Source organism: Artemia sp. Qi Xiang Cuo, chromosome 20, assembly GCF_049724085.1.
Source record: "Artemia sp. Qi Xiang Cuo chromosome 20, ASM4972408v1, whole genome shotgun sequence".
Taxonomy (NCBI): domain Eukaryota; kingdom Metazoa; phylum Arthropoda; class Branchiopoda; order Anostraca; family Artemiidae; genus Artemia; species Artemia sp. Qi Xiang Cuo.
In genome coordinates this window covers 34372800-34400480 of record NC_142813.1, presented here as the reverse complement: position 1 = coordinate 34400480, position 27681 = coordinate 34372800, and the positions used below count along the sequence as shown (strand labels likewise).

The window sequence follows — 27681 nt, the reverse complement described above, 5'->3', positions numbered from 1 at the left end:
AAAAGCATAGAGCTGTTTAAGATTCAACGCTAGTTCCAAGAATCTTTTAACTTATCTTTTAGCTATTAGATTCAGCTGTGCCTCCCACTTATTGAGCTTGGCCCCCAGCTTTTAAACCGCTTCAATCTTAGAAATTTTAACGGAAAATAAAGCTCCAACTAGCATAAATGAAAATAGGCTGACAGAATAGGTATTATACTATAGTAGATCAAATTGCACAAATCATAATCTAGAGTTGTTGGTCTCCAAGAGGTCAAATAAACTAAAAAAGGTTACAGCACCAGAGACACGTAACTATTACTTCTAACAGCATGTCTTGGTCGTATGATTGCCATCTAACTTTCTTGTTAAAATGAAATTTTTGATTTCCTAATCTTAGTTTTAAACACATTAAAGGAATAAATAAAATTTTAAGAATCTTTTCATTCTCATAATATATACGAAACTTGACCAATCATAAGGCGATTAAATTCAAAAGTCTTGACACACAACTTGGTTCGATAAATAATGTTAATTTTACGACAATTTGTTTCAATAAGCCTTAGTAAGATCCTTCTCAATAAAATATATATATAAAATACTTACTCCCCCCTCCTTATTGACTAGGGAATGATTTCTGCATAATTCCAATGAAGAGATACTAAAGTGACTGCAGATTTTAGAATATTACATTTTTTTAAGATTTTAGTTTAAACCGAGTTCTAAGGAGGATCAACGCATTACGAATTAGATTAATCCATTCAGAAATGTGACTAGCCCTATCAGCACAAAATTGGGTTATAAAGACCAAAAATTAGTACCTTTGGGACATTTTCTCTAGTCAGCAGCAGCCCTATGTTTAAAGATTATTGCACTACAATACTCCCGTGGCCGGTTCCTATCAACTACATGGGCACGAAAGCCCCATATCCAGAGCTTCAATACACTAGATTCTAAATTACTTATAATTTAGATAATAATCTAATATTATTTTATTATATATATAAATATATATAAAATTTTATAATTAAAATTAATTATAAAATTAGTTTTATAATTACTTATATAATTAGAAAACAAAAAGCATTTGCTGAGAATTTGCCAAATAAGGTGACTCCTCATGACGCAATTGTTATCCCTGGAAAATTCATTTCTAATATTTTGGCAATCACCCTTGCAGGTGTTAATTATATGTCAGTTGTGGCAAATGCTGTATAAATATATAAACATGTTGAACTTTAATATCGATGATTTGCACTCAATAAATCTGTAATACGTATATGAAGAAGAATCTACAATTTAACTAATTTCTTATGTGGCTGATAGCTTTTCTCATTTTATTTCTTTTTTTTTGCTAAGAAGAAAAAAAAAACAAAAAAAATTACCATCTAAATTTTGAGGTTTTGCTGCTGGAATGGGGATCGGAATGGGCTCTAGGGCCTTCTCAACAAAGTCCAAAATTTGTGGGCTTACAACAGTTTCTTCTGGAAATCGTTCCAACGACATCCATGTCAATAACGATGCCTTCTTAATGAGACCCTTTTTAACAGAATTATTAAGAGTGCCAGATAAAGGAGGGGTTAACACAGCCTTTTGATCGATTTCATCCGATATGATTCTTGACTCGTAAAGGACCTGGAAAATAGAAAACATTAAGAAAGTAGGACAAAGTCGGTGGGAGATGAGTCAAGGTGATAGATATATATACCACCATGACATTGCATAAAATAAAATTAAGATACCAACTAGGAAGATTGATTAGTACAAATATAATAATTCTTATATTTGGAAAAAAAAAAAAAGAGAGAGAGAGAGAGAGAGAGAGAGAGAGAGAGAGAGAGAGAGAGAGAGAGAGAGAGAGAGAGAGAGAGAGAGAGAGAGAGAGAGAGAGAGAGAGAGAGATGTACAATTTTTTAAAGGTATCAAACATGTGACGCCTCTTTGCTGACTCAGACAGAGCATTCCAAGCAGCCTAGCCGGAAGTCAGGGGTTGATGTCCAATCTGACCGACGGAATAAGTGGGATAGTTCAAGGACATCTACCCTAGGGAGTAAGAGAATAAAAAGAAGAAAAATAAAGGAAAGAACAATAAAAACAGAAAAAAAGAAGACAATTTTTACATTTAAAACATCAATATTGCACAATATGCAGTTTTTGAAGGTATTAAACAAGTAAAACTCTTTACTAACTCAAGCATAGTATTCCAGGCAGCATGAGAGGCAGTCAGGGAAATGAAGTTCAATCTGACTGACAGGATCAGTGAGATAGGTGAATGGGATAAATGGGATGAGTGGGATAAAATCAATCAACAGCCATACAATACGAATTACCTTAAATGCAGGTAGTTCTGACCTTACCGAAAGGGGGTACGAAACTTGTTCTTACGGGGAATCAAAACATGAAAAGATGCATTCAAGGACACATATTACCAATTCACTCAAGAGGGGAGCCTTTGAAACAATATTAGGGACAATTCATTACCCCCTCCTGTGCTAGAGCATGTAATTACCTTAATGTCGAGTCCTGGGATGTGCAACACTGTTCTATCGACATGCGAAGAAGGAGCTGCCATAAAATTTTTCCCTTTTGAAGATGAGCCAGGATACCTTGTTTCAAACTTTTTTCTCATTGACCCAGGGCTTTGAGGATCGGGGTAGGATGGTGGCTCGTTGTCAGATGAATAGGATCTATCTTTCCTGAACCTGAAAAAGGTTCTTGATGCAAAAACTTATAGTTTAAAATAACCACTTGGCCACAGACAACTTCCTTTACCACGTTGTTTCTGGGAGACATATGATCTCTATTTTCAATGGCAAAACTTGTCAGAACCCTGAAACAACATTCCCGAAAAAATCCTGAAAAAAGTAACAAGTAAAGCTTTTGCATGAAGTTTCTGCTGACATCATTTGAGTTTTTCGAATTTTGATTTGGAACTTGATGATGAAGGGTAGATTATGCATATTGTGAAAAACATTACTTGTGTTTAAAACATTTCCTTTAACAATTACTTGAACATACTCTCTTGAACAATGTCATAAGGATCGCTCTCGTGGAAAAGGTGAGACAAAAAAAGAACAAGAAAAAAAAGAAAAGAATATAAGATGAATAGTAATTATATTATAATTTTGTTATTAAGAGCGTAAATAAAACTCTATATTTAAATTTTATATTTTCGAACAAAAGAAGAAGTGCAGAGACAAAAAAGTATATTTTTAAAATAGTAAAACTAAACAGAAAATCACAAATGAATTGTATGCCGTACAATTCAGTAGCGCTACTCTTCTGGTAATACCCATTGTGGTGATATCGGTTTGTTTAAACTTTCACATATTTTCACGAAACGATATTTGAGCTAATTCTAGAGTTTCATTTGCCAGGCTCTATCCCTTTCTTCGAAAAAAGGAAGCAAGTTGGCCTGAAGAGCCACCGTTTAAATGAGGGACAGACACTGATTATATGAGACCGAAAGATTTTTTTTCTTTTTCATTGTTTTTATAGACTATACCTATTGTTGCTCTCTGCCTTTTCAGCAAGTTTTCCTGATGATACACACTAAGGGCGTTAACCATATGTGTATGATATGCAATTTAATTAAAGCAAGATAATTTGACTACTAAGAAAATTTTCTATTTGCACCTTCTCGAAACTAACGCTGATAATATATCCTCCGTCATTCTTGTTTAAACGATGAAGCTGAATATATTTCCAAGAAAAATTTAAGAGGTTTAGGGCGTGAATCTGTATTTAGTGCCCTGTTCTGAGAAAAGATGACATAGGCGCTCTTTTAGAGGCGTTTTTTGAGGAGGGAAAGAAGGGGCACTTGCCCGGGCGCAGAAATTTTAGGGGGAGCAAAATTTCAGAAAAATAATCTAACGGTTATAACAATTTTGTAACTTTTGAAATTTTACTTTTTATTGAAATAAAGTAGAGGGTGCAGATAATAAATGCAAATAATTAACTAATAAATTATTAATTAATTCATAAAATAAAAATAAAGGCGGTGTAGACCGCCTGAGATTAACAAAAGATTAAAAAATGAACCAAAACGAGCAAAATCTATTTTAAAAGAACGGTTTTTCTGATGGCAGTTAAAACCAAGTTTAAAACTTAAAATGAACAAAAATTATTGTTTTCTAGCCTATGCAACATATATTTATAAGAATATCAAATAAATTGACTCAAATAAACTCATATTTTCTTACATTTCTAGAATTTTATTTACTGAAGGCGATTTACTGAAAACAGAAAACCCCGTCAACTTAAAACAAAATACTGTTTTAGGAGCAGAAAAGTCCTTAATTAGCCTACGGAAAATAAGATGTTGACTTTAAGGGTCTTAATAATGTTTTACCAGCAATGACATCAATAACTCTTGGTATACATGTTGAATTCCTTAAAAACACAATAAAAAAAAGGGAAAAAATTTCATTTTCATAACTGAGAAGTCATTAAACAGCATACACAAATTGGAGTTAGATTTATAAGGCAACTCTTCATGAGCCTCACTTGGTCCCATCAGTCGTATTATCAATAGCTGGGAATACACATTTTTAACTGTGGGAATGCAATAAGGTATTATTGAAAATATAGAAAATAGAATAAATCCAGAAATCATGTAATTTATTCCTATAATACACAGAATCTCAAGCTGTGATGCAAATTTATCAGGTCTATAATTCTATGTAAGTATATAATTCTAACATTACCCAGATATATTCACTTCAGATTTGTCAACAAAATGATAATCTACAAGTCTTACAAAATTAAACGAATTCAAATTACACAAAAGATCCTAAAATACTTTATTTTTCTACATTAAAACTATCCTAAAGCTTTTTACGTTTCTACTTCACAAAAATAATGCATTATTCTGTGCTTTCAGAAAGCCCTAGTTTCAAAAATTTCTTCAAATGTTGGAAAATATCATGAGACAAATTATTTGAATCTAGTTTTATTGATACGAAGTAATAATTTTTGTTCGTGTTAGGTTCCAACTTCGCTCAGAAAAACTTGTTTTTGCAAAATAATCTATACTAATTAATCAAAATTGAGGACACCTTTGTTCACTGTATTTTTAGATTCCTTGATTTCCTCGCCAATAGTAATAGATTTATTATAAGATAAGAATAGGCTTATATATCGAAAAGAGCTTTTGTATTGAAAAAAAAAAAAAAAATTGAGAAGACTCCAAAAACTTAGAAAATCCTGGAATATAGCCTAAAATACCTCCTTGGGTAAAAACAATTTGCGTGGATGTCATATGCTGCAAACGGGAAATCAAAATTGACTTGATACGCGCCCTGTTATTTACTTAAATACCAGGACTATTTTTTTCATTTTGTTCGTAAATTTGATTCTTAAATGTAATATCCTTAAACTCTGGGTTTCACTTCCCTACTCCATTGAATATGTTATTATTTCAATATCATTTAAGTCTACTTTGACATTTAAAAGGATTTTTTTTATGGAAGCTTTGAAGCATCGCATTTACAATATTTTTTGCAATAAACATTTGGTATTTGCCATAGATTCATGAGAAAAACGTATTGTATTTTATCTATATAAAATTGACTAAGGATTATTTTTACTTACGTAAGGCGGTGCATCTGACAAATGTATCCTTTGAAGTTTTTCAGGGATCATCTCCTTCCCCCTCCCGAAAATAGACCCAGCGAGATCCTGAATACAGTTTTTTTTTTCAGATACTTACTATTTTGAGTCGAATTAACAAGATTTCACACCCTCCCCCCTGAGGATGGGAGACATAATTATGGACGAAATATTTATACTTAAGCAGTTTTTTTTATTATCCTCCACGGATAACCTCATAAATACTGTTTGGAATAGCCAGATGTATTTATACCACTGGCTGAGAACCCTTGCCGTATAGTAAAGGTGGAAGGACAGAAATATTTACTAATTTTTATTGCATATAGGATATATAATCACTTCTTAGACAACATATGGATAGATAGATTAGTGTATTTAAAAAGCCCAAGGGTTTTAACTGCAATAAAATGTATACAAAACCAGGAAATAACTAAAAAACAAATTACAAAGCGAAAAAATCCTAATCTAGAAAATTGGACCTATTTCATTTGTCTATATACACACCCACTCGAGTGGGTGGAACACATTCTTTAATGTTAAATCAGACTCATAAAGCCAAAGAAAATGAAAGGGGAACAGTGAAGTCAATTCATGAAAATTTAGAGGAGGGGAGGGGGTGTATTTTTCAATTTCTAAGGAGGGACTAATTTTTTGTTTTCCGAGTTTTTTAAATAAAAATATCAAAAAGAGGTAATTTTCAATGAAAAGCTGCAAAAAATACATTTTTTAAAAAATCTAGCGGGAATCTAGGGGGGAAAAGGCCCCTTGCCTCCCCTCCCGTTCAACGCAACTACTGGGGAAAATCAGTACTCAGGCCTCTGATGTTCACTCCATGACAATTTCATCTCCAACGCTACGAAAAAATTAAACCCCTTTTTAATTTAAAAATATTACACATATTTCAGCAACTGCTCCGAACTAAACATAATATTACCCAATACACCGTATTTTACCATAAATACCAAAACTTCGAATTTACACTCCTGAAACCAATAATACCATTTTCCAAAATACAATTGTGTTATTTACCGATGGCACAGTGGTACTAAATGTAGCCGCTATACAAAATGGCGACACTCGTGTTCGGAATAGGGTTGCACCAAAAATACGATTATTCACAACAGTATAATACCATCTATTTCACGCTCGACACTAAATGTTTAGTGTCTGTAAATAAAAAAAGGAAAATGTTGTTTAGTTAATTTTAGATGGAGCAAGACATTGCTTTCCGGACAAACATTCCTTGATATTTAAAATAAAGCATTACAGCCAAATTAATTAAACGTACAGATATCAGCTCAAATGACAAATCCTTAAAATCACTGAAAGTTTTGTGAATGTAGCCCAGCTACATATCTTTAAAGTATTAGACAGAGTTTGATCCTTTGAATTAAAGCAGAAAGAAATAAGCATTAATTATTCTGTCCAGGTGAAATACCAACTTTAGTTGACAAGTTCACTGCTGTAGATTTTAATTTTCCCAACATTGGACAGAGGGCACAATTGAGTTTTTTCTATATGGGAATAGAAAGATCCAAACTTGCAGTACGTTAATCTAGGACAGATAGCGATCGCATGACATAATCCAAAATATTACTTTTTCGTCTGAACAAAATTGAAGCGTACATAAAATGGCGAGAATAGCCTACAAGGCTGCGGCCAGGGAAATAATGTTTAGAAGCAAGCTACTATAAAAAAGATAAAAAAAAAGAAAAACGATGAAGCAAAGCTACTATAAAAAAACGAAAGGATTTCGCCTTTTAAAAGTAACATACTTTCTTTGCTCGATTTCTCGGTAATCCTCAGTATATAGTACACATTTTCCGTTGCTGATAATGACTTTGACATTTAATTCCAAGTCAATATTTGGCTCAGGCTGTCTAGTGTGAGCAGCTGAGCTTTGCCTTCCACTTGAAGTTTCAGAAATGCTAGGTAGAGAGTACGAGTCTCCCACATCTGGACTACTTAATGACTCCAGAACCTCCCTAAATACAAAATAAAACTTTCAATATTCACTTTAAAACTTGAAATCCTTCACAACACAGAACCAGTAATGAACAGAAAAATAAACAACTCAAATGAAGAAAAACTACAGATAAAAATCTCGTGACTAGGCTGGAGATTTTTAACTGTCATGACTGGGTTAATTATTTAGTCTCCAATACCACATACAAATAGGCCCCACAAGAGAAAACACAACTTATAAGCTCATTGGAGATACCTACGACCTAGCCATAAAGACCTTGACTCGGGGATAATCACTGACTCCAATCTGAATTTTTCGAGCCGTTATGAAATAATCATTAAGAAGGCATCGATGGTAGTTGGAAGAACGCTGTACAAAGCCTTCGTAAGGCCAATGCTAGACCATGGATATTGTGCCATTCTCCTATTTCACGATAAGGACATGAACACGGTTGAGCAAGTACCACATAGAATGATAAAATTCTACCGAACTTTATCACACCTTTGTTCCAAAGAAAACCTCTGGAAGCTCAAACTACCAGGTCTGGATTGCCGTTTTTGTCGTGACAACATGATTGAAATTTGCAAGATCTGCCAAGGAACCTTTTATGGCAACATTGCACCCATCGATATGCTACAGGTCAATACATCAAGTCTAAGTTGTCATCAGCTTAGACTGCAAGGTTGACACTTCTTCAAGGATGTATGGTCTTCTCCGATCGGGTCATCAGCGATAGCCCAAATGTGGATTCATTCAAGAAAGAACTTGATAATCTTCAGGGGCTTGATATATTTTTAAGTTTTTTATTTCATAGAAAATTGTGAGTGGTTTGCGCCTGTTTTTTGCATTAAACTATTATTACTATTCTGTGTACTTAAAGATAAACAAAATGTAATCTTACTAATTTACTGTATCTTTTTTTGGATAGTTTTTCTTTTATTTTACTATATAACATATAGTACAACAAAAAAACATTAAACATACTAAATTAACACAAAATTAAGTGATTTTAGCCACAATATATACTAAAGAATCTACTTCTAATCAATAATTGGTCATTTCAAAATTTGTCGTCTTCCATCTTACTATTAGTGGGTTCTCAGTTATATTCTGTATAAAACATTAAGAAGAAACGAAAATATAGGAAAACAGGTATAATTTTTGAATAAGATAATTAAAAAAATAACAAAATGTGCTCTTCTCACTGAAAACTAAAAGTTTGACTATTTCAGCTTCAAGTCCGGAAGCCTTCATCAACGGATGAAAAAGAAAATATAATACAAACTAACATACAAAAAACAAGACACACAAGGAAGAAAAGGAAAAACACGAACGCTAAACAATAACAAAATAAAAACAAAAGAAAACTCACATCTTAATAACGTGCAGTAGTGGAGACAATCACTCCCCTCGATTCCCATGTATTTACGTTTAGGAATTTCAAACATTTGCTTAACAATGCTTTGAGAAAAAGAGATGACTTACGAACATTTGGTTTGCACAATGAATTAGGCTTTCCTTGAATAGGAAGGCTGCTACCGTCTCCATAAAACACCCTTTACGCAAAACTGCTACTTTTTGTCCCAAAAGTTTCATCATTCAAATGAAAAATTTCAAATCATATTTAAAAAGTACCGTGTTATGTTAGGAGTTACCATTTCCTTAATAAAAGATAAATTATCATCCATTCCATACAATTAGTGAACGCTCAGTCCAAAAAATACCTCCCAATAAAGGGGAATAAAGGGGCAAACTGCTTACCATATATATTGATCTGAAGGACTACTCGTGGACAGTTCGAAAATTTTGGCTTAAAATGCACCACTAGAGGCTTCATCCCCTCCCCCCAAAGCAAAAAGCTTCTACTGACTTCTCAAATACTGATTAGATAGCCGGATAATAGTTTATAGCATAAACTGTCAATAATAACAAATAATTTTGTACCAGCTGTATGTGTGTTCAAGGACAAACACATAACCAAGCGACAACATGGGCTCTCTGAAAATGGTAAGTTATATAAACACAATTTTTCAATAGTTCTAAGCAGATTGGCTATCTCAGAATTTATCGTAAGCTACATATTCTTAGTCCAGGGTTGGAGAAGGGGTACGTATTTGGCGAGCCGGAATAATAAGGATAAAATTTCTTTGCTATCTGTGCGTGTAAATTCTTTAAAAAAGTGAATGCTGTAGAACAGTGATTCCCAAACTTATTTGAACTACCACCCCTTTTCCAGAAAAAAACATTATCCAGCGCCAAGGGCGGATCCAGGATTTTTTTTCGGGGGGGGGGGTTTACTAATTTTTGCATTTTTCGGGGGGGGGGGGTACTAATTTTTGACTAAGCTTTCGACTAATTTTACTGATTTTTACCTAGGTTTTACTAATTTTCGACTCGGTCAAAAATTTCGGGGGGGGGGGTTCAAACCGGGTAACCCCCCCCCCCCTGGATACGGCCTTGTCCAGCGCCCCCTGTTTTTTTAATAGCAATTAATAAGAAATATAAATATTATATCCCAATTTTGATAATGATCATTATTTTAATAAATAAATCATCAAATGTTTCGGGGAAAAATCTTTCCATCATCAGTGGTGTACTAATTTTGTAAGACTGCAAGTCAGTACATTGAATTTTACAGACATATTTGTAATAAAATATTTCATGTCTATAAAATTTGATATGCTGACTTGCGGTCGTCACAGATGATCCATCACTGATGATGGGAAGTTTTTTTCCCGAAACGTTTGATGATTTTTTTTAAAAATAATGATCATTATCAAAATTAGTCTTTTACTCGTTAATTCCTATTTAGTCTTCACATTCTATGCAAGACTGTTAAGTTATTTTACATCATTATTGTATATACTTTTTTTTGTAAAATATAGTAAAGAAAGATGTAAATTAAGAGCATAGAAATTTGAAATCATGAATTTTATTTATTAAATTTCAGAATAAAGATGATACAAAAAAGGATGAACCTAGTGTTTTGCTACCAATTTAGAAATTTTCGGTTCTATTTTGGTCAGCAGTAATCTTAAATCACCCTAATCGACTATTTGCGATCGGTTTCTTTTTTTGTTGTTGATAAATTGGTTCCCACACTGAATCTACATTCCACTAAGTATAATGACGGAAATACAATTAACAATTTTTGAATGACAGCCCGAATTTGTGGATAAACCGTAAGGATCGCCTTTTGCAAACAAAATTGTTGGTAGCCACTTTTGAATTTAAACTTCAATTCATCATTTGTAGTTACTTCCATCAATTCTTCTTGTAACTGTGAAGAATCTTCTGTATTTGCACTTAAAAAGGATCCAAAATCCAATCAGGTATATTCATTTTTAATATATCATCAAATCGTTTATTAAAATCTGAATGAAATGCATCCAAGTGCTCACAATAAGAAAGTAAGTCGCTATCTTTTTTTTCTGTTCCTGACAAATTTGGAAACCGGCTGAATTCCCCTCGCCCGAAATTTTGCTTGTACATAAGAAGCTTTGTCATAAATGCAGAAAGAATAGATTTCGTTTTTATTAAATTCAATTCATCATATTGAAGTTGAAGATTGCTTTCATTAAAGTTTTGAAACAAATCGGTCAAGTAAGCGATGTCACTTTTGGATTGAATTAGTTTGGATCGCAAATCCTCATTTTCATCTTTCAAGAACTCCAGCACCCAGTTAAATAGCTTGTAAAACCTATCTAAACAGCCGCCTGTCGAATTACTGTATGAAGCAGCGAGCGATTAAAATCTTCATCGTTTTCAATACAAAGCTGCTTAAATAATCTATCATTCAATGATCTGCTTCAGATTGTGTTGATAGCTTTAATTACATACTAAATGAAAAAAAAAAACATGCTTTCTTTAACTGAAAGTAAGGAGCGACGTTAAAACTTAAAACGAACAGAAATTGTTCCGTATATGAAAGGGCTGTCCCCTCCTCAACGCCTCGCTCTTTACGCTAAAGTTCTTTATTATTTTAAGAAATAGAGTTGTGAGAAAAAGCCAAACTTTAGCGTAAAGACCGAGGCGTTGAGGAGGGGATAGCCCCTTTCATATATGGAAAAGTTTCTATTCGTTTTAAGTTTCAATGTCGCTCCTTACTTCCAGTTAAAGAAAGCTTGTTTTTTTAATTTAATTTATGAATGTTTTTGAAGTAATGCAGGTTTTGATTTTAGCTCACCGTACATGAATAATTGAAACAAAATTTGCCTATTTCATCAATTCTTCTTTACAGTGTATTATTGCTCAAAGAAATTTTCTTGAAATAAAATTATTTTGCTTGAAATAACAGGCAAACAATCGTTTAAAGCCATCTTTATCTTTCAAATAGTACCTATTCGTTGCCTAAGCTCAGCCCCACATTCTGAGAAAACTACTTAAAAGCTAGCGTTTAAGTAGCTAGCGTTTTAAGTAGTTTCATAATGTATCGAGGACGAATGAACAACCTAGACGATGAATTGTGACAAGACTAATCCGAGCAGTTAAGGTAAACGGTATTGAAAAAATGTCTAAGGTAATAATAAACGAAAATGAAGAACAAGGAAATAAACAGAATAGATACTATTTTCGAATAGGTACTATTTGAAAGATAAAGATGGCTTTAAACGATTGTTTGCCTGTTATTTCAAGCAAATTTATTATTGCTCAAAGAATAACAAAGTACGTATTACTTCACTTATAGCCAGTATTATTAGCTCTTCACCAGTAGCATAATGTTTTCTCGATTTGGCAATCATTGGTGAAATATTATTAGATGCAAGCAAGCCATCGCCATCTTGTGAGGTTGCGGTTGAAAAGAGTTTTGCCACTGTTGGTGGTTGGCAAAATTTTTCTTTTAGTGTACGATAATAACTTAAATCCTTGTTTTTTTTTATCACCATCAATTTTAGTCAAATGTTCTTGTAGTCTAGAAGGCTTCATAACTTCGTTTGATAATGTTTTCTGGCAAATCAGACACATTGGCAATATAATATTTATAGGCGACTTAATAAAGCCATATTTCAAATATTCGATATTATATTGTCTACATTTTTTCTTTGGTTCAGCCAATATTATCTGTAGAAAAAAAAACTTTTATGGAGGTATTTAATGAAATATAAATAAACATGATATCGTTAATTGTAAAGCACACATAATTACAAAAAAAAAAAAAAAAATAATACTCACCATTTTTTTTAATTTCACTTGGGTGTTTTCACTAAATTTCACTTAGGTGCACTTGGGTGTTTGTTTATAAACGATTTTTGAGACTTTGAGAATAGACATAAATATTGGAAAATGTGATAGAAAAACTGGAAATACAAGAAAACAAGGGAAGATAAAGGTTTTCCCCCTGCAAAATATGTTAGCTAGGATTATTCTGCATATTATGAAGTAAGCATTGTTTTCTTAAAATGTTTCCTTGTGTACTGGTCAAACCCTAGGCTTATACCATGGCTTGAAATTCTACTCAAATAACAGAAATTGCATTTTCCGAGGAATTACACTGTCTAATCTGGGTAAATGCTGTCCTATCTTTAATACACAATATTGAAGTTAGAACAATGTAGCATTGTAGCCTATCCTAATTATAGACTGAGTCATTATTATCTGTAAAAAAAAATAGAACTTTTATGAAGGTATTTGATAAAATATAAATAAACATGATATCATTAATTGTAAAGCACATATAATTACATAAAAAATAATAATGCTGACAAATTATAGTCGCACTATTTATTACATATCTTTAACAAACATCAATCACAGTAACTTGCGTGATAGCAACAGTAAGAATTTAAGGTTATGTTGCATTCTTCTTCTTCTTCCTCCAATTTATTGGAATTGGGTGGTAAGGTTATAACTTTTATGAAGGTATTCGATAAAATATAAATAAACATGATATCATTAATTGTAAAGCACATATAATTACATCAAAAAATAATAATGCTGACAAATTATAGTCGCACTATTTATTACATATCTTTAACAAACATCAATCACAGTAACTTGCGTGATAGCAACAGTAAGAATTTAAGGTTATGTTGCATTCTTCTTCTTCTTCCTCCAATTTATTGGAATTGCGTGGTAAGGTTATTTTGCATGTTGATATATTTTAAAATACTTCTTCTTCTTGTTTCAAATTTGTGATATCTTGTTTCATATATAAATTTATGAAAATAATATTTACTTTACAATTTTACATTTTAAAATTTAGTCATCTAGTCTTCAAATGAAAGAGGTATTTTTAACGTATTAATTTTTTCTGTTTTGTTTTATATTATTATTACTATCACATATATTAGTCGATTTATAAATTCGTTAATTTAGAATAAGTTAAAATAAATTAAGTGAAGAAGAAAAAAACCGAAACCGTGTTAACAAATGACCACATTCACAAATCTTAACTTAACTTACATTATTTTATTTATAAATGTGTTATAAGTGTTAACATTTTTCTAATTGTTTCTTTTTTCTTTTATGCTTTTACCACTCCCCTACAGCTAATCATCGCCTCCGAAATGCACCTGTGCCCATCACCACCCACCTAGTTTCCTGCAGCGCCCCCCAGGGGGGCGGTAACGCCTACTTTGGGAATCACTGCTGTAGAATATTGGTGGTGGCAACTAAGTTACGAAATGAAACAGTTGTATTCTGCTCAAACGAAGCTTTACTTAATGTAGCATACACAGCGCAGATGCAGCATAGAATATACTCTAGTAAAAACTGTCATATCCACTTGAGGGAGGAATTAATTGGAAGCACAGTTTAAATTATATGATCTGCAACATTTAAGGACAAATTACCGCAACCACAATTTACCACTACATTAAGTGGGTGTAGCAGCAAACGGTTTCAATAAAACATATTTCTCCGAGTTTCTCGGAGTTAATTTTGACTCCGATTAAATTTGAATCTTGGAGTTTCTCGGAATTTCTCAGAGTTAAATTTGACTCCGATTAAATTTGAATCTCAGAGTTTCTCGGAGTTAAATTTGAGCCCATTGTTGAGGCCTTTTCAACGAAGTAAGCTATCTGAAAACTTTTAACAGTCTTCGACTAATCCAAAAAGGTGAACACAGATTGTTAGAGATTTTGTTAAGCAATAAAATAAAAGTTCAAAATAGGGATAAAATTCTTTATAATAGACAGTGTATAGAAATTCACAAAAATACTAGGTATTTTTGTGAATTTCTATACATTGTCTATTAAAAAGGATTTTATCCCTATTTTGAACTTTTATTTTATCGTCATGGAAAGGCAGTGTGGTCTCCGAAATTATCTATTGTTAAGCAATATTTTCGTTTAGTGGCATTAATTTAACAAATACAATATATGTCCCTTTTCGACCATTAGAAAACGTGTAGTATTAACAGGAATATTTAAAATTTGCTTGTGATGAACGAAGGCACTTACAAATCATCATCTGATTGGTCCTCGTCAACATCGTCTTCGGAGTCAGGAATGCTACCTCTATGTGGACCAAGGGATGAACAAGTAACGGTGTGTGACCTCTGAAAACGCGAGGAAGAAAGGCGAGAAGTCATTCCACTCACTGAACCTTCTTCAAACGAGCTAAAATGGATAATTCTCTTTTAAAAAGAATAATCACCTTAGTACCGAATTCCTCTAAATATGTTAATCCTCTATAATGTATTTATATATACTGGAAATTCCTCAACGTCAGTAATGACACTGACACACAGGTTTTCTTTATTATTACCATCTTTAAAACGGTTGAAATATATCTTATGGAAACTGAAGATGAAGGTCTGGGTGATTAATTTTTTTTGGCAGATCGCTCCCTATGTCAACTGATCTCCATGAAGTTCTTTCTTTTAACAAGATAATCACTAGTTGTGTGGTTAGTATGGTGAGTAGCCCACACATTGGGCAAATATCCTTCACACACAACAACTTACAGGCATAGCCGTTCCTAGGGTTGGAGGTGCCCGGAGAAAAATTATTTACTGCGCCCGCCCCCCAGCCCCGAATCAAATATAAACAAAAAAGCCAAAACAAAGTAAAAAATTAGATCAAACTGATAGATTCCACAGCTGCGTCCCCCAGCTGCGACGATCTCAACTGCGGGAGCTCTGATCTGGTTGAGGGTTAAATGCCTAGCTAATCCAAAATGAAAATATTCTGGCTTGTAAGATGCTGCAGTCAATTAATTATGCTGAATTTGATCTTATGCCTAAAATAAGCATCAAAGAAACTTTTGGTTTTAATAGAAATTACTTAAATTGAATTCCTTCAACTTCCATGTAAATTTTCCATAGACCGTGTCTTATGGGCTTCTTATGCAAAAAAAAGCCAGGCCAAACCAGAAGGTATAAGTTTTACTTTTATAATTACATCACCAAGCATTCCTGAACACAAAGGGTGGAGAAGGGAACTCCCCTAAGCAATTTCCGCAATGAATTCCCCTCGGGTTTTATTTAAATAACCCGAGTGAATTTAGTACTAAAATTACACATCAACTCATTTATTGAATCTTATCTGTTGAGAACTCTTTGAATCTCCCCGGCCCATTAACCCAAAATCTGTCCTTATGTAACTCTTTAAAAATCATTATTTCGGCACATAAAGCTCTGCTTTTGAATAAAAAATTTCCCTGAGTGTCTTGAGTAGGATAGCATTAAGGATTTAGGATACATTTAAGGATTTTCACATGCATTTGCTTAAGCATAGGAAATACCTATCAATCACCATTCTCATTTTCTTTCTTATGCCTATCCATCCTAAGCTAAGCTGCCCTATTTTTACCATTAATGTCCCCTAAGGAAATTAGCACATTTCTATCCAAGGTATTGCTCTTCTTTGCCCAAGTCACTGCTGTCTCGTCGGTCAGCTCAAGAGAGACATACCTCTGTGTCCGATACCTTCTACTTTTTAGTCATAAAACGAAAAAACAGAATCCTATTATAAGCTCTGAGATTATTAATCTGAAAGACTTAAAAGTTGCTTCATTGATTAGTCATACCTCCTTCCAAAATAGTCTATCGTTCCTACAGGAATAAGTAAATTCTATACCACTAATTTCATGCTTTAAAGCCGAAAACTCCGAACAGGGCTGGCTAAAAACTTCTAAATTCGTTAGCCAAAAGGTTAATACAAAATAAATACAACAAAGAACAAAGACCATGTTCTCGCTAGTGGGTGTCACTTATTCCGTTCTTCAACAACAAAGTTCCATGCTAAATATATAGTGTGAACCTAGGTTAGTGACAAAATATGACCATTATTAATGCTTTTACTTAATGTAATGTTTAGTCTCCCACTCTCACAGACCAAAGAGCCTTTGTGAGGGTCTAAGTTTCTGTAATTTTGTTTTAGTTTTTCTATAAATAAATCGATTGATGAATTGATAGAAGAAATTTAGCCGAATCTGACCTCAACTATTTTGTCTATCTCTAAAGTTGATACGGTATTTCTCTTTCAATGCCGTTCCATTCCAAGTCAAAATGTATGCACTATTTAAACTGAGAAAATATTAAGGCCTCCAGAAGGTAGAAAAACCCGTCAGCGTTAGTCAAGAAACACTAAACACTCTTTATTTTAAACAGCATATAGCCTCGTATACTGTACTATCGTACAGCAAGAAGTACCCAGAACCTTCAGTTAAACGGAGGCTTTGTGCAAGCCAGATCCGTCTTGGTTAGTATAGCCCTTTTAGGTCTTGGTCGTCCGCTTTAATTAACAAAATTTGGCACCCTCCACAGGTATTTTCAGGCCTACGACCTTCAATTCTTTATCTATTCATGCCTGGTAATACCAAACTACGATGGAGATATTGTACTATCTGGAATATTAGGCTACACTATGTCATTTCGTCTGGTCTCTTAATTTACAAAATATTCATTGTAAAGGCTCTCCTATTCCTAAAGATCTTGAAAAGAAACCCATGGCCTTAGCTCCTGACACTTCAACCTCCTTCAGCGGCCTTAACTCCTGAAACCTCCTTCACCTAATAGCCTAGCATATATTGAAATAATACCTGAATCAAAGAATTTGAAATATATTGAGTAAATTTTTATCAAAGTTTTGCACGCGTCTGAAGTTCACATCTTATGAAAAAAAACGGGAATTATCCTAAGAATATAACATAGGTGAAACAGCAAATAGTTAAAACTTGCCAATCATACTTAACTTGATATTGAAATTTTAGAGAATTATTGTGAAACAGCAATCAAGATTTCAATAGGATCTGGATAAAAAAAAGCACTGGTTGATATTTAGGTTGAGATTAGGGTTCTCAACTTTTTAAACACGATACCTTAAATATTCCAATATCCCATTAAGTTAGTACAAAAATTTATCAAATTTTACTTACATTTCATCATCATTTTCGGAAAGAATTCTGATTGGAGGAATATGAAATGATTTTGTTTTTGACTGATTCAAGTCAGGAACACTGCCTTGATGAGATGAAGCCACATAAAGGGAAGCCGATCTTGACCTTCCTGTGGAGTATCCCTCCTTAGGAATTGCTGCTGCACCAGACACCGACTTACCTACGAAAAGAGTGCCCATTGAACTGGAGAGTGTATTTTATATAGAACTTGTACAGGCAACAACAACTACTACTACTACTAACAACGTACCGCAGCACCTAGCCGCCTGAGGCAAACACAGCTACGCACGCTCCTCCTCCATCCCAATCTATTCAAAGCCTCCCTTTTTACGCCATCCCAGGAGGTTTCTATTTCCTTTATATCTTTATATATGACGTCCTCCCACCCCAGACGAGGACGACCTGCTTTCCGTTTAGCCCTAGACGGTTGGCCGAAAAGAACAATCTTCGGCAATCTGTCCAATAATCAAAAATACTTTTCGTATAGACCCTAACGTCATGGCAACTTGAGGAACTGGAATCGGTAAGCTGTCTCTACATCGATCCACATGTGCAATAATGTGCATCGATGTACAACCATAGCTTGTTTAGTAAAGCACTCTTTTATGGCAAGTTGCTTTGCTGATAATTTGAATCAGAACAGCTTTGAGTTCTAATTTTCCTTCTCATGTCAAGTAAAGAAAAATAAAAACAATTCCGCAGAAGTGAAATACTAGAAAAAAACAAATAAGCTAAAAACTAATCGAGAATGAAATTTACTATACATAAAAAATATATTATGGAAATCAAAAGAGGTAATATAATCAAGAGGTAATATGTTCAAATTAAATCAGTTTTTGTGCTTATGTTAAGAGAATAATAAAACTGAGCCCATTCAATATTTTGTAGCTAGTCTGAAGCAACAGCACCGTGTTTCATTGTATGTTCGTTGTCTAAGCTTATGTTTTTCAATACTTTTTACGAAAAAATAGAAAATAGCCATAAAACAAGGGGAGAAGGAGCAAATAAGACTGAGGTATAAAGAATAAAATAGAGGAAAAGACAGAGGGGGAGGCAGAAAGGGTATTTTTCCCTCAGATAAATCATTAAATCTCCGTCCTTGGTGAATTTACTTGTTACACATAGGCACCCGCTAAGGCAATATATCGTATCGCAAAATAGCAACCGTAATATTAAATTAGCAACCGTACGGTTAAAACTGCATTTTTCGTGGAAGTTACAAGAAAATTCACCAATCTTAAAATGTTGAAAGCATGAAGTGCTCTGAATGTGTCAACAGTTATTCTCCAGAGGCCAGCAATGAACCGCAATCGTTTTGATGAGTCCATGTTAGATAACATGATTTTTACTTTTAAGGTGCTTGCAAGTTGAAAGTTTTCCCAATGCTAAAAATTACGTCATATCTCCTATTTTCCGAAATCCCAATATCATGCTTTCCAGGAAAACACTGACGATTCTTCGAAAGAGTATTTACTTAAAAACGCAAGTTCCATCCCATATTTCATATAGGCCATTGATACATGTTGGCTAATATTCCAACACTTATTGAAAATCACATCTGGAAAATTAGGCTTGTTTCTAAAAAATGGCAATGCCAGATTGATCGGCAGCACACATTGATTATGCAGCACATAAGTTTTGCAAAACATAAAGCATGAGGCAGTTACTTTAGCAAGGTCCGTTTCTAAATATTTAATGGTAAATTTGATTTTGCTTTGCATTGCGTCTTAAAGCTTATAATAAAATAAAATAGATGAAATTGCAGGGTCACGCTAAAATTTTGTATCAATAAATTGCAAGTATATATTTTACTCGTAATTACACGTGTCTTGAAGCTTCGTCTTTTTGATTTCTTTGATATTTCATATGCCTACTCACTTTGCTATGTTACGGCTCCAGAAACCCTTTTCCGAATAATCACTAAATCGTCATGATTCAAAAGGCGTGTAGAAAGCCTGTATAACGGATGCTTGGGAGGCAAGGGGGGAGCATAACCCCCAAGTTTTATTCTTCATGTGAGGGTGAGAGGGAGAGATGAGAAGAGACAAAGCCACTTCAGCAGACAAATGCCCTAGAGAGTAGCTAAGAAGTTGAAGGAATGGAGACTCAACGGCTTACTTTTAATTTCACTCAACTTGTCACCTCCTCTCTTTGATTTCTTTGCTATGTTACGCTTAATATGTTTCACGGCAAGTGATTCTAGTTCTTGCAGCTTTTTGGCTTCATCTTCAATTCTCTTTGTTGATGCCCCACTTGCTTTCAATTCCTTTATTAGCTTCTCTTGTGCTATTACTGCATGTTTGATTATCATCGTACTTCTTTTTGCGACGGAAGAGCCGGGCTGGCGACTATTTCGACCTCCATCAACTGTCAACTGTCTCGGTCTTCGAAGTTCAACGCCCAGATAATACTAGAAAAAATAAGATCTACTTGGAGATTGATGTTTTAAGGTTCAGTTACGGATTCGAACAAACTTAAGTACTACTATTGGTAGTACTGTTCGTTCTTAAATCAACTCTGAGGGTTGCACATTTCATTTTTTGGGGTACGGGCAATAGTCATGGCATCATGCATTTATTATATTTTTTATTTATTTTACACTTACGGTCTTTATTTTAACTTGTAATGTTTTACATACACACTAAATATTTACTTTAATTTTGTTTTTTTTAGTCCCGTGTTTTCGTCTTCTTCTTATCTTATTATGCTACCAAGGAAAATGCTTGTAAGGTAGGGCAGCAAATGCAACAAGAATTATATTCTCAGAGTATTTTTAAGTTCCCTAATCTTCGTTTTGAATGTCATTTTGTATCTCAAATTTTTATAATTTCACAGGAAAGAAAAAATAAAAATTTTTAATCTTTCAACAAGTGTAGTTATTTCTTGTATCTAAATACTAAAGTCTGTTAAAACTGCAGATGTAAAGCTGAATAATGGAAATTACCATGGACTATACAAAATCATTTTGAGCCCTATGTCTGTCTCAATCGTGACAGGTCTCCTTTTAAGTAATTCTAGTATTATTCTCGCGTTAAAAATTTGCAAGACCAGCAAAGGCATTTGAACGGTCCGTAAAATATCGCCATTTTCACCCACAAAGGTCGTTCCTGTCATTTTCCTGTCGCTTCTGGAATAATTGCCCTTCTGGAACCTTGACAAATAATTCTGTTGGCCATTCGTCCATCAAATAAACCACTGACACAAAGGTCCAAAACCATTGACACAAAGGATTGTTGAAAAATCATTGTCAAGCAGATCTCAAAGGTAAGATCAGCAGCGCAATGTATGTTCAATCACTCTTTCCCTGCTAATCCTCCCTTAGAAAGCATTTGAGCAAATAGTTTTGTGAGTTATCTTACAAGTGTAAAAATGTTACGTATAACCTTTAGACATAACATAGACAACACGGATATTATTCAATAAAATACTCGTACTAATGTACCCAATATCAATGCTTGTACCTAATAGAATACATGGAAAATAATCCTTGATAATAAGCAAAAATCAAATACAAGATAATCTCAAATCCCCTTTGCTATCAGATTAATGCCACAACTTGATAAAAGCAATTTATTTTCTGAAAACATTTTTTGGGGTTTCTTTTATAGAGCTTACAACTTGCAGGTCAGCTATCAAATTATACGAATAGTGATTGTAAGAGAATTTCAAAAGAACTCTTATTTTAACAATCTAAGAGAACTGCATAAAAACAAGCATTATGCGCCGGTGGAAAATTTTGCAGTGCAATTAAATTCTGTCATAAAAGAATTTTGGATCATTCGGATACTATCTTGTTCAATATTTTCAAAAAGCAGTGAGCTAAGAGGAAAAAATTTTCAGGCACCTTGTTAAATTGATATTGAGTTTCTGAAGGTTTCACTCACCTGGCTATACTACTTTCTTTAAATATTAAAGAGCTTTGTGTCTGGAAAGCAATTATTTACCTAATCAAAAATTATTGTGCATTATTTTTTACCAATACGGGGCTAAAAAAATTATGATTCCTATACCATCAAAGCAAAAAAAAACCTTTTGCCGTTTGAATTTGAAAAAAAGGATCTCTGTTATTTAACATTTGAACACAGACAAATTTAATTCTTTTAATTTGGCCTTTACGTTTTAGTTTTCAGTTGGAACGAATAAAAAATAGAATATCTTATAATAGGGCGCATCAAGGCAATAAAAATTATTTGAAGGAATCGAGAGACTCATGAGTGGGAGCTGTGGAATGATGTGGAAAATGAGTGTTCATAGCTGTGGTGTTCTTAGGTGGCCGATTAGGAATTCTACTACGTTGTTAGGGAAATCTTTACACTTAGAGTCAAAGTATTACCTTTGAACTTTCTACGTTTTCGATTTCTTCGGCCTCATCTTCAGTAGACGGTGCTGTGCTTAAAATGACTTCTTCTTCTCCTTCCGTAAGTCTTGTTAAAGTCCTCCCAAGAGCTGCAAGTTGTCGGCCAATGTTTATGTCTAAATGAGCATCTAAGCCTTCCATTTGCCAACCAACGTTCAGAAACCATTTGACATTACCACCTAAAGAGTTTTTGATTACTATTAAGTGATGTGCAGACTCTCATATAGGGAGGGATGGGACTGGATGAAGCCCAAAGACCCCAAAAGTTTCGTGATTTTTGCGTTTTGTCCATATTTTTTTAACAGCTTTTCATAATTTACTGTAAACATTAATTTTAATTCCCTAGCCCCCTCCCCTCTAAAGTGTATGCCCATTTGCTTGGTGATGTGTCTGAAACTGAATTAAAAACTTTCAATTTCGTAGTCGTGCCTTCCCATGGACATTCTTTTTTATTCCTAGGTTTCCACCATTGGTAGTGACGATTTCTAAAGGTTTGGCACTATTTATGTCACATTTTTATTCCTAGGTTTCCACCATTGGTAGTGACAATTTCTAAGGGTTTGGCATTATTTATGTCACATTTCAGGTTTGACAGGCTAATTTTCATGAGGTGACTTCAAGACTCGCCAACTTAAAAATAAACCGGAAGTGTTACTTCCCTCAGATGAAAACATGAAATTTTCATTGGTGAATGTCTAGTACATAATTTGGAAGGCCAAGTTTATAAGGTAGTTTTGGTCTTCCACAAAAATAAAGATGAAGAATTTTTAAAGAATTTTAATTTTTACAGAAGAAGAAGAATTTTCCTCAAAATATTTTTGTCTATCCTCAGCATGCAAATCAATTGTTGTATTGTCACAGATGCGATACTGTGAAGAGGACAAGAGCAATTTTGATGAATAAAGCACCATTGATCACACTGAAAAAAAAGAAAGAAAGAAATACACCGGAACAACCACAACTGTGGTTTTGAACCACCACAACTAACTTGAGCATAATACTTTCTTAACGAAGAAAACCCAAATAAAAAAAAAGCTCTGAAAAGAAACCTGAAGGAAACTTTGCTAGTGACATGGAAGAGAAAGCGCAAGCAGCTCTGAACAATTCATGCTGCCTATAGCCTATTATAAATGAATATAAGTGGGGTTAGGAGCCTGATTTTCTTTACGTAATTCTTATAACAATTGAGATATTCATAGAAAACCTTACAATTGCATAAACGAGTCTTGTTTATTTAAAATCGGTTTATCTTGATAAAATCTATATATTTGCAAACATTTTTGGTTTCAAAAGCCTTGATTGTTAAACCATTCATGACAACCCTGACGATAGAGAGACCTGACCCAGCTAATACTTTATATTTCTAAAATTATGGTTAAGCGACTAGTGTAAAATTACGTTCACCAATACATGTATTCAACACCTTAATTTTGCAGCTCAAACCAAGAAAATCGCCCATTTGTCTACATTGTATTACTACTACTACCAACTACTCACTGCAGCACCAAGCCTCCTGATGCCAACACAGCTACGCAAGCTCCTCCTTCATCCCAATCTATTCAAAGCCTCCCTATTTACAACCTCCCAGGAAGTTCCGATTTCCCTTAAATATTTCCTTACGACATCTTCCCGCCTGGACGAGGAAGATCGATGATCGTCTTGGCCTTAGGCGATTGATCGAAAAGGACAATCTTTGACAATCTGGCATCCTTCATCCGTACAACGTGCCTAGCCATCTCAGCCTTTCTCTCATTATAGCGCTAGAAAGCGGAAGTGAACAACACTTTTCGTAAAGCCTACTGTTGGAGATACGGTCAGTTACTCGGGTACCCAAAACAATCTGTAGGCAATTTCTCTGGAAAACATCTAGCAAATCCTCCCCCTTCTTTCAGAGTGCCGACGCTTCAGAACCAAACTTGACCGGTGTCATCACTGTAGCTTCCAATTTTCTAGTGTTGGTTCACAGAATTATCTTTCTTATTCTTCCAATCCTTCTCAACTGTGAAAAAACACCCTGGGCCTTAGCCTCTGTCTACACAGAGCACAAGTTTAAACCTACCTCTCATCATTAGGATTAGGTTTTTATAAAATCTGCATATTTTCAAACATGTTTGCTTTCGAAAGCCTATAAATTTCCTTCTGATTATCAACCTTTAATGAGACCCCTGGTGATCAAGAGATCTGACCTGGCTTATACTTTATATTTCTAAAATTATTCTCACGCGACTATTGTAAACTTGTGTTCACCAATACATGCTTTCAACACCTCATTTTTGTAGTCAAACTTTTCTATTCAGAATAATAGTTAAGCCTATCCCTCATCATCAAGATGAGATTTCGCTAATCAATTACAGTACCACCAACTAGGTTTTCAGTTTGATCCAACAGAAAACCTATAATGCTGTAGCAAAAGTGAAATCCCTTATCTCTACACATCAAAATTTATTGCAAGTAAAAGGACTAACGTCAAAAAGACCGGCGGCTAAAGTCATGTAGAATATAATTTATTGACACGAAAAAACAAAGTGACCACGGACTTTGTCCGTGGTCACAAAAACAAAGTCACTTTCATACAAACATAAATTGGCACAAAAGTATAATCTAGGCTAGTGAACTATCACCCTCACCCCTAATCTTCAAAAAACCTTTCTCTACGTTCTATACCCATCGTCAGGAACCTTCCGAATCTCTTTATACCTCCCATATCTTTCCTTGCTAATAAATTTATTATCTCATCTCTCTCCCAAACCTCAACCCCAAACAATTATTTTCTTAAATCTATTAATTCACTACACTTCCCCACAAAATGAACCATATATTCCTCTTTCCCGCACATGGGACAGAAATAAGGACCAGAAGCTTGCCTAACCCCTCCTATATACTTCCTTCTCTCACCTAGTGGTAACCCATCTGACCTAACACAAATAATAAACTTTGACTGCATCTTTTGAAGCCCCGCCTTAAAATACAATTCTTCTCCCCGCTGCTCCTTAGCTTTTGCATATAACTCCAGTGATCCGATCTAATTCACTCGCGCATGCCACACCTGGATCTCATGGTCCTTTAACCTCTCCCTGACCCTACTTGCAACTTCTCCTTCCTTTAATCCAATCCCTAGCCCACCATTTCATAGCTATGAAAATCCACATTCATCCAATATCTTCTTTATTTGAGATGGCCACGTAACACTCTTTGGGATCCTCAGAGCTTCTAAACATGCTGCTTTTGTTATCTTACTCTGGGCATACTTAGAATTTTCTCCCTTGGTCTTATCATCCCTACTAGCCTATAACTTCTTAAAGCAAATAAACCTAGACCTCCTCTCAATACTAAACTATTCATTGAAAAATGTCTCTGCCCGTTTTAGGTTTTATTATTCACTTTTTACTTTTTTATAAAACATTTTTTTCATAAAAGAGAACAAAAAAATGAGATGAAAAAAGACTTCTTGTAGGCGTGTCTATTGTATTATTGTCAAGAAGTCAATCAACTTTATTCCTGAAATGGTCTTAAGTCAGATCATTAAGGAAATTGTGTTTACACCTTATATCACAGCTTAAAGAAATATCTTTTAACTTTAAACTTAATTTTAGTTAATCCTACATAATTTTACCTTAAGATTTCCTGAATTAAAATGCTTGAATCTTGCGAGAGCAATAGTCTAGATATTATGAACGTTCGAATTTCAAAAATTAAATACACTCTACCATCAGGCTGCTGGGGAATTGTTTTACTGCAAATTTCATAAGTCCCTCGTGATACAACACATCGATTCATCGGAAGGCTTCTCGTCGTATCTGGTTTCCAATCGTCAAAATTTAAAGCGAAGTCGTCATCAAACCGTAAACAAATATTTCCGAATTCACCTTTGCTAACGAAACATCCAGCTATGCAAGCCGAGATTTTTGAGCTCTCTAGTGTCAACACGGCGGCACTAGTTGTTTCTATCTCATTACAAGTGTTGTTGAGATTTTTCATTCCCTAGAAAGTACATACAAATTATGTTAAATACTTACTGAGACAGGGATATCAACTAACGAAAATTTAGGGGGAGAGGAGGCAAAACGTATTTTTCGGAATCTAGGTGAGGAGACTTGTCATTTATAAGAAAATACCAAAAAGGCATTTTTTAATGAAACTACCCCGAAAAAAGTATTTATCAAAATAAAGGTGGACATGCCCCAGTCCCCCTTCCCAATTGAAGGTACTGTTCTAAGAAAATCTGAAACGTGTTCCATACTGATGTAGACCAAATAAGCTATCCAAAGCAGGTAGTAGCATACAGAGGAAATTCCACCCACTCCAAAGTAACCTTGAAAGATCTCTCAAGGTCTAACTTGAATTTGAATAAAACCGTATTTTTTTTCAGTTTACAACCAGAAAACTATGATACACCACGATACTTTGGCTTTGTACACATATAAAAAAGTTGTAAGTTACATATACTGAGGACTAGACTTAACTATATGTGTTTGACGAATTTTAACAGACAGTCTTTCAGTCAAAGTTTAATATATGAACTCAGTTAAATGAGTTGTTGTACGAAAGTCCTTTCCATCTCAAAACAGGCTTTATCCATCAAGATGTGGACGGCAACATACCCTGAGCTTTTATGAGCTTCCTCATGAACATACATTAGCTTTCTATTCCTACAATTCCTACTACGGATACGAAGAGTACCACAAGAGTTTAATGAAGAAAAAGAGAAAGTGTTACAGTATGGATTGCACCAAACGCACTACATGTGAGAAAAAATATCATGTTCTAAAATACATATTGTTTGAACGTTTTCACGATTTTCGATAATCACTTTTTAAATTTCAGTATGTCTTGTGCCAAGAAAAATTTTATTCAATATCTTGTACGTTTTATGCCAGATGATGGAGCGACACAGCCTTTTGTCTGAGGCAAATGAGCTCAATCACTTTGGACACAGCAAAGCACACAGTTGCTCATATCAAATCAGTTCAGTCCGTCAATTAAAATACAGAAGACAAAGCTGGAAAATGGGTTTGTGTATAAAACAATTTATTTTCTTTGTACGGGTGTGTTTTTCAACAGCGCTATCGAAATGTTTCAATACAGTCGTTCAACTATTGTGACAGATGAACTTCCAACGAGAAGGAATCTCAACTTACAAAAAAATCAAAATGGCAATTTTTTGATGCAAAAATCAGCTATGTGTCCCTAGGGTAAGACGTAAGCTTTTCTTAATCACATTTTTCACTGAAAACATAGTAAAAAAAAATAAGAAAAACTTTAATCAAATACTTAACAAAATTTTTGATGAGGGTTCAAAAGTACCCAGATAGAACCTGAGCTCTAGAAATGTAAGACGAGGGTAACAGGATTAAAAAACCTAGCGCTAAAAAGATATACCCACTCACTATTTGAGATATACAATATTAAATAAATGGTCCCAATGAAG

The 27681-nt window shown here is 34.1% G+C and overlaps 1 protein-coding gene across 1 annotated transcript in view; it reads right to left on the bottom strand.

The window, feature by feature from the left end:
• tweek (transmembrane protein KIAA1109 homolog tweek) overlaps nucleotides 1-27681 on the bottom strand; it is a 371152-nt gene that overhangs the window by 112000 nt on the left and 231471 nt on the right. Inside the window, exons 36-43 of the mRNA XM_089106227.1 lie at nucleotides 25961-26234; nucleotides 22230-22432; nucleotides 20015-20306; nucleotides 17876-18056; nucleotides 14956-15114; nucleotides 7365-7574; nucleotides 2489-2681; nucleotides 1365-1614 (exon numbers count right to left, since the gene is read on the bottom strand). Of these exons, the coding sequence (XP_088962353.1) occupies nucleotides 1365-1614; nucleotides 2489-2681; nucleotides 7365-7574; nucleotides 14956-15114; nucleotides 17876-18056; nucleotides 20015-20306; nucleotides 22230-22432; nucleotides 25961-26234 (1762 nt within the window). The remainder of the gene's footprint in view (nucleotides 1-1364; nucleotides 1615-2488; nucleotides 2682-7364; nucleotides 7575-14955; nucleotides 15115-17875; nucleotides 18057-20014; nucleotides 20307-22229; nucleotides 22433-25960; nucleotides 26235-27681) is intronic.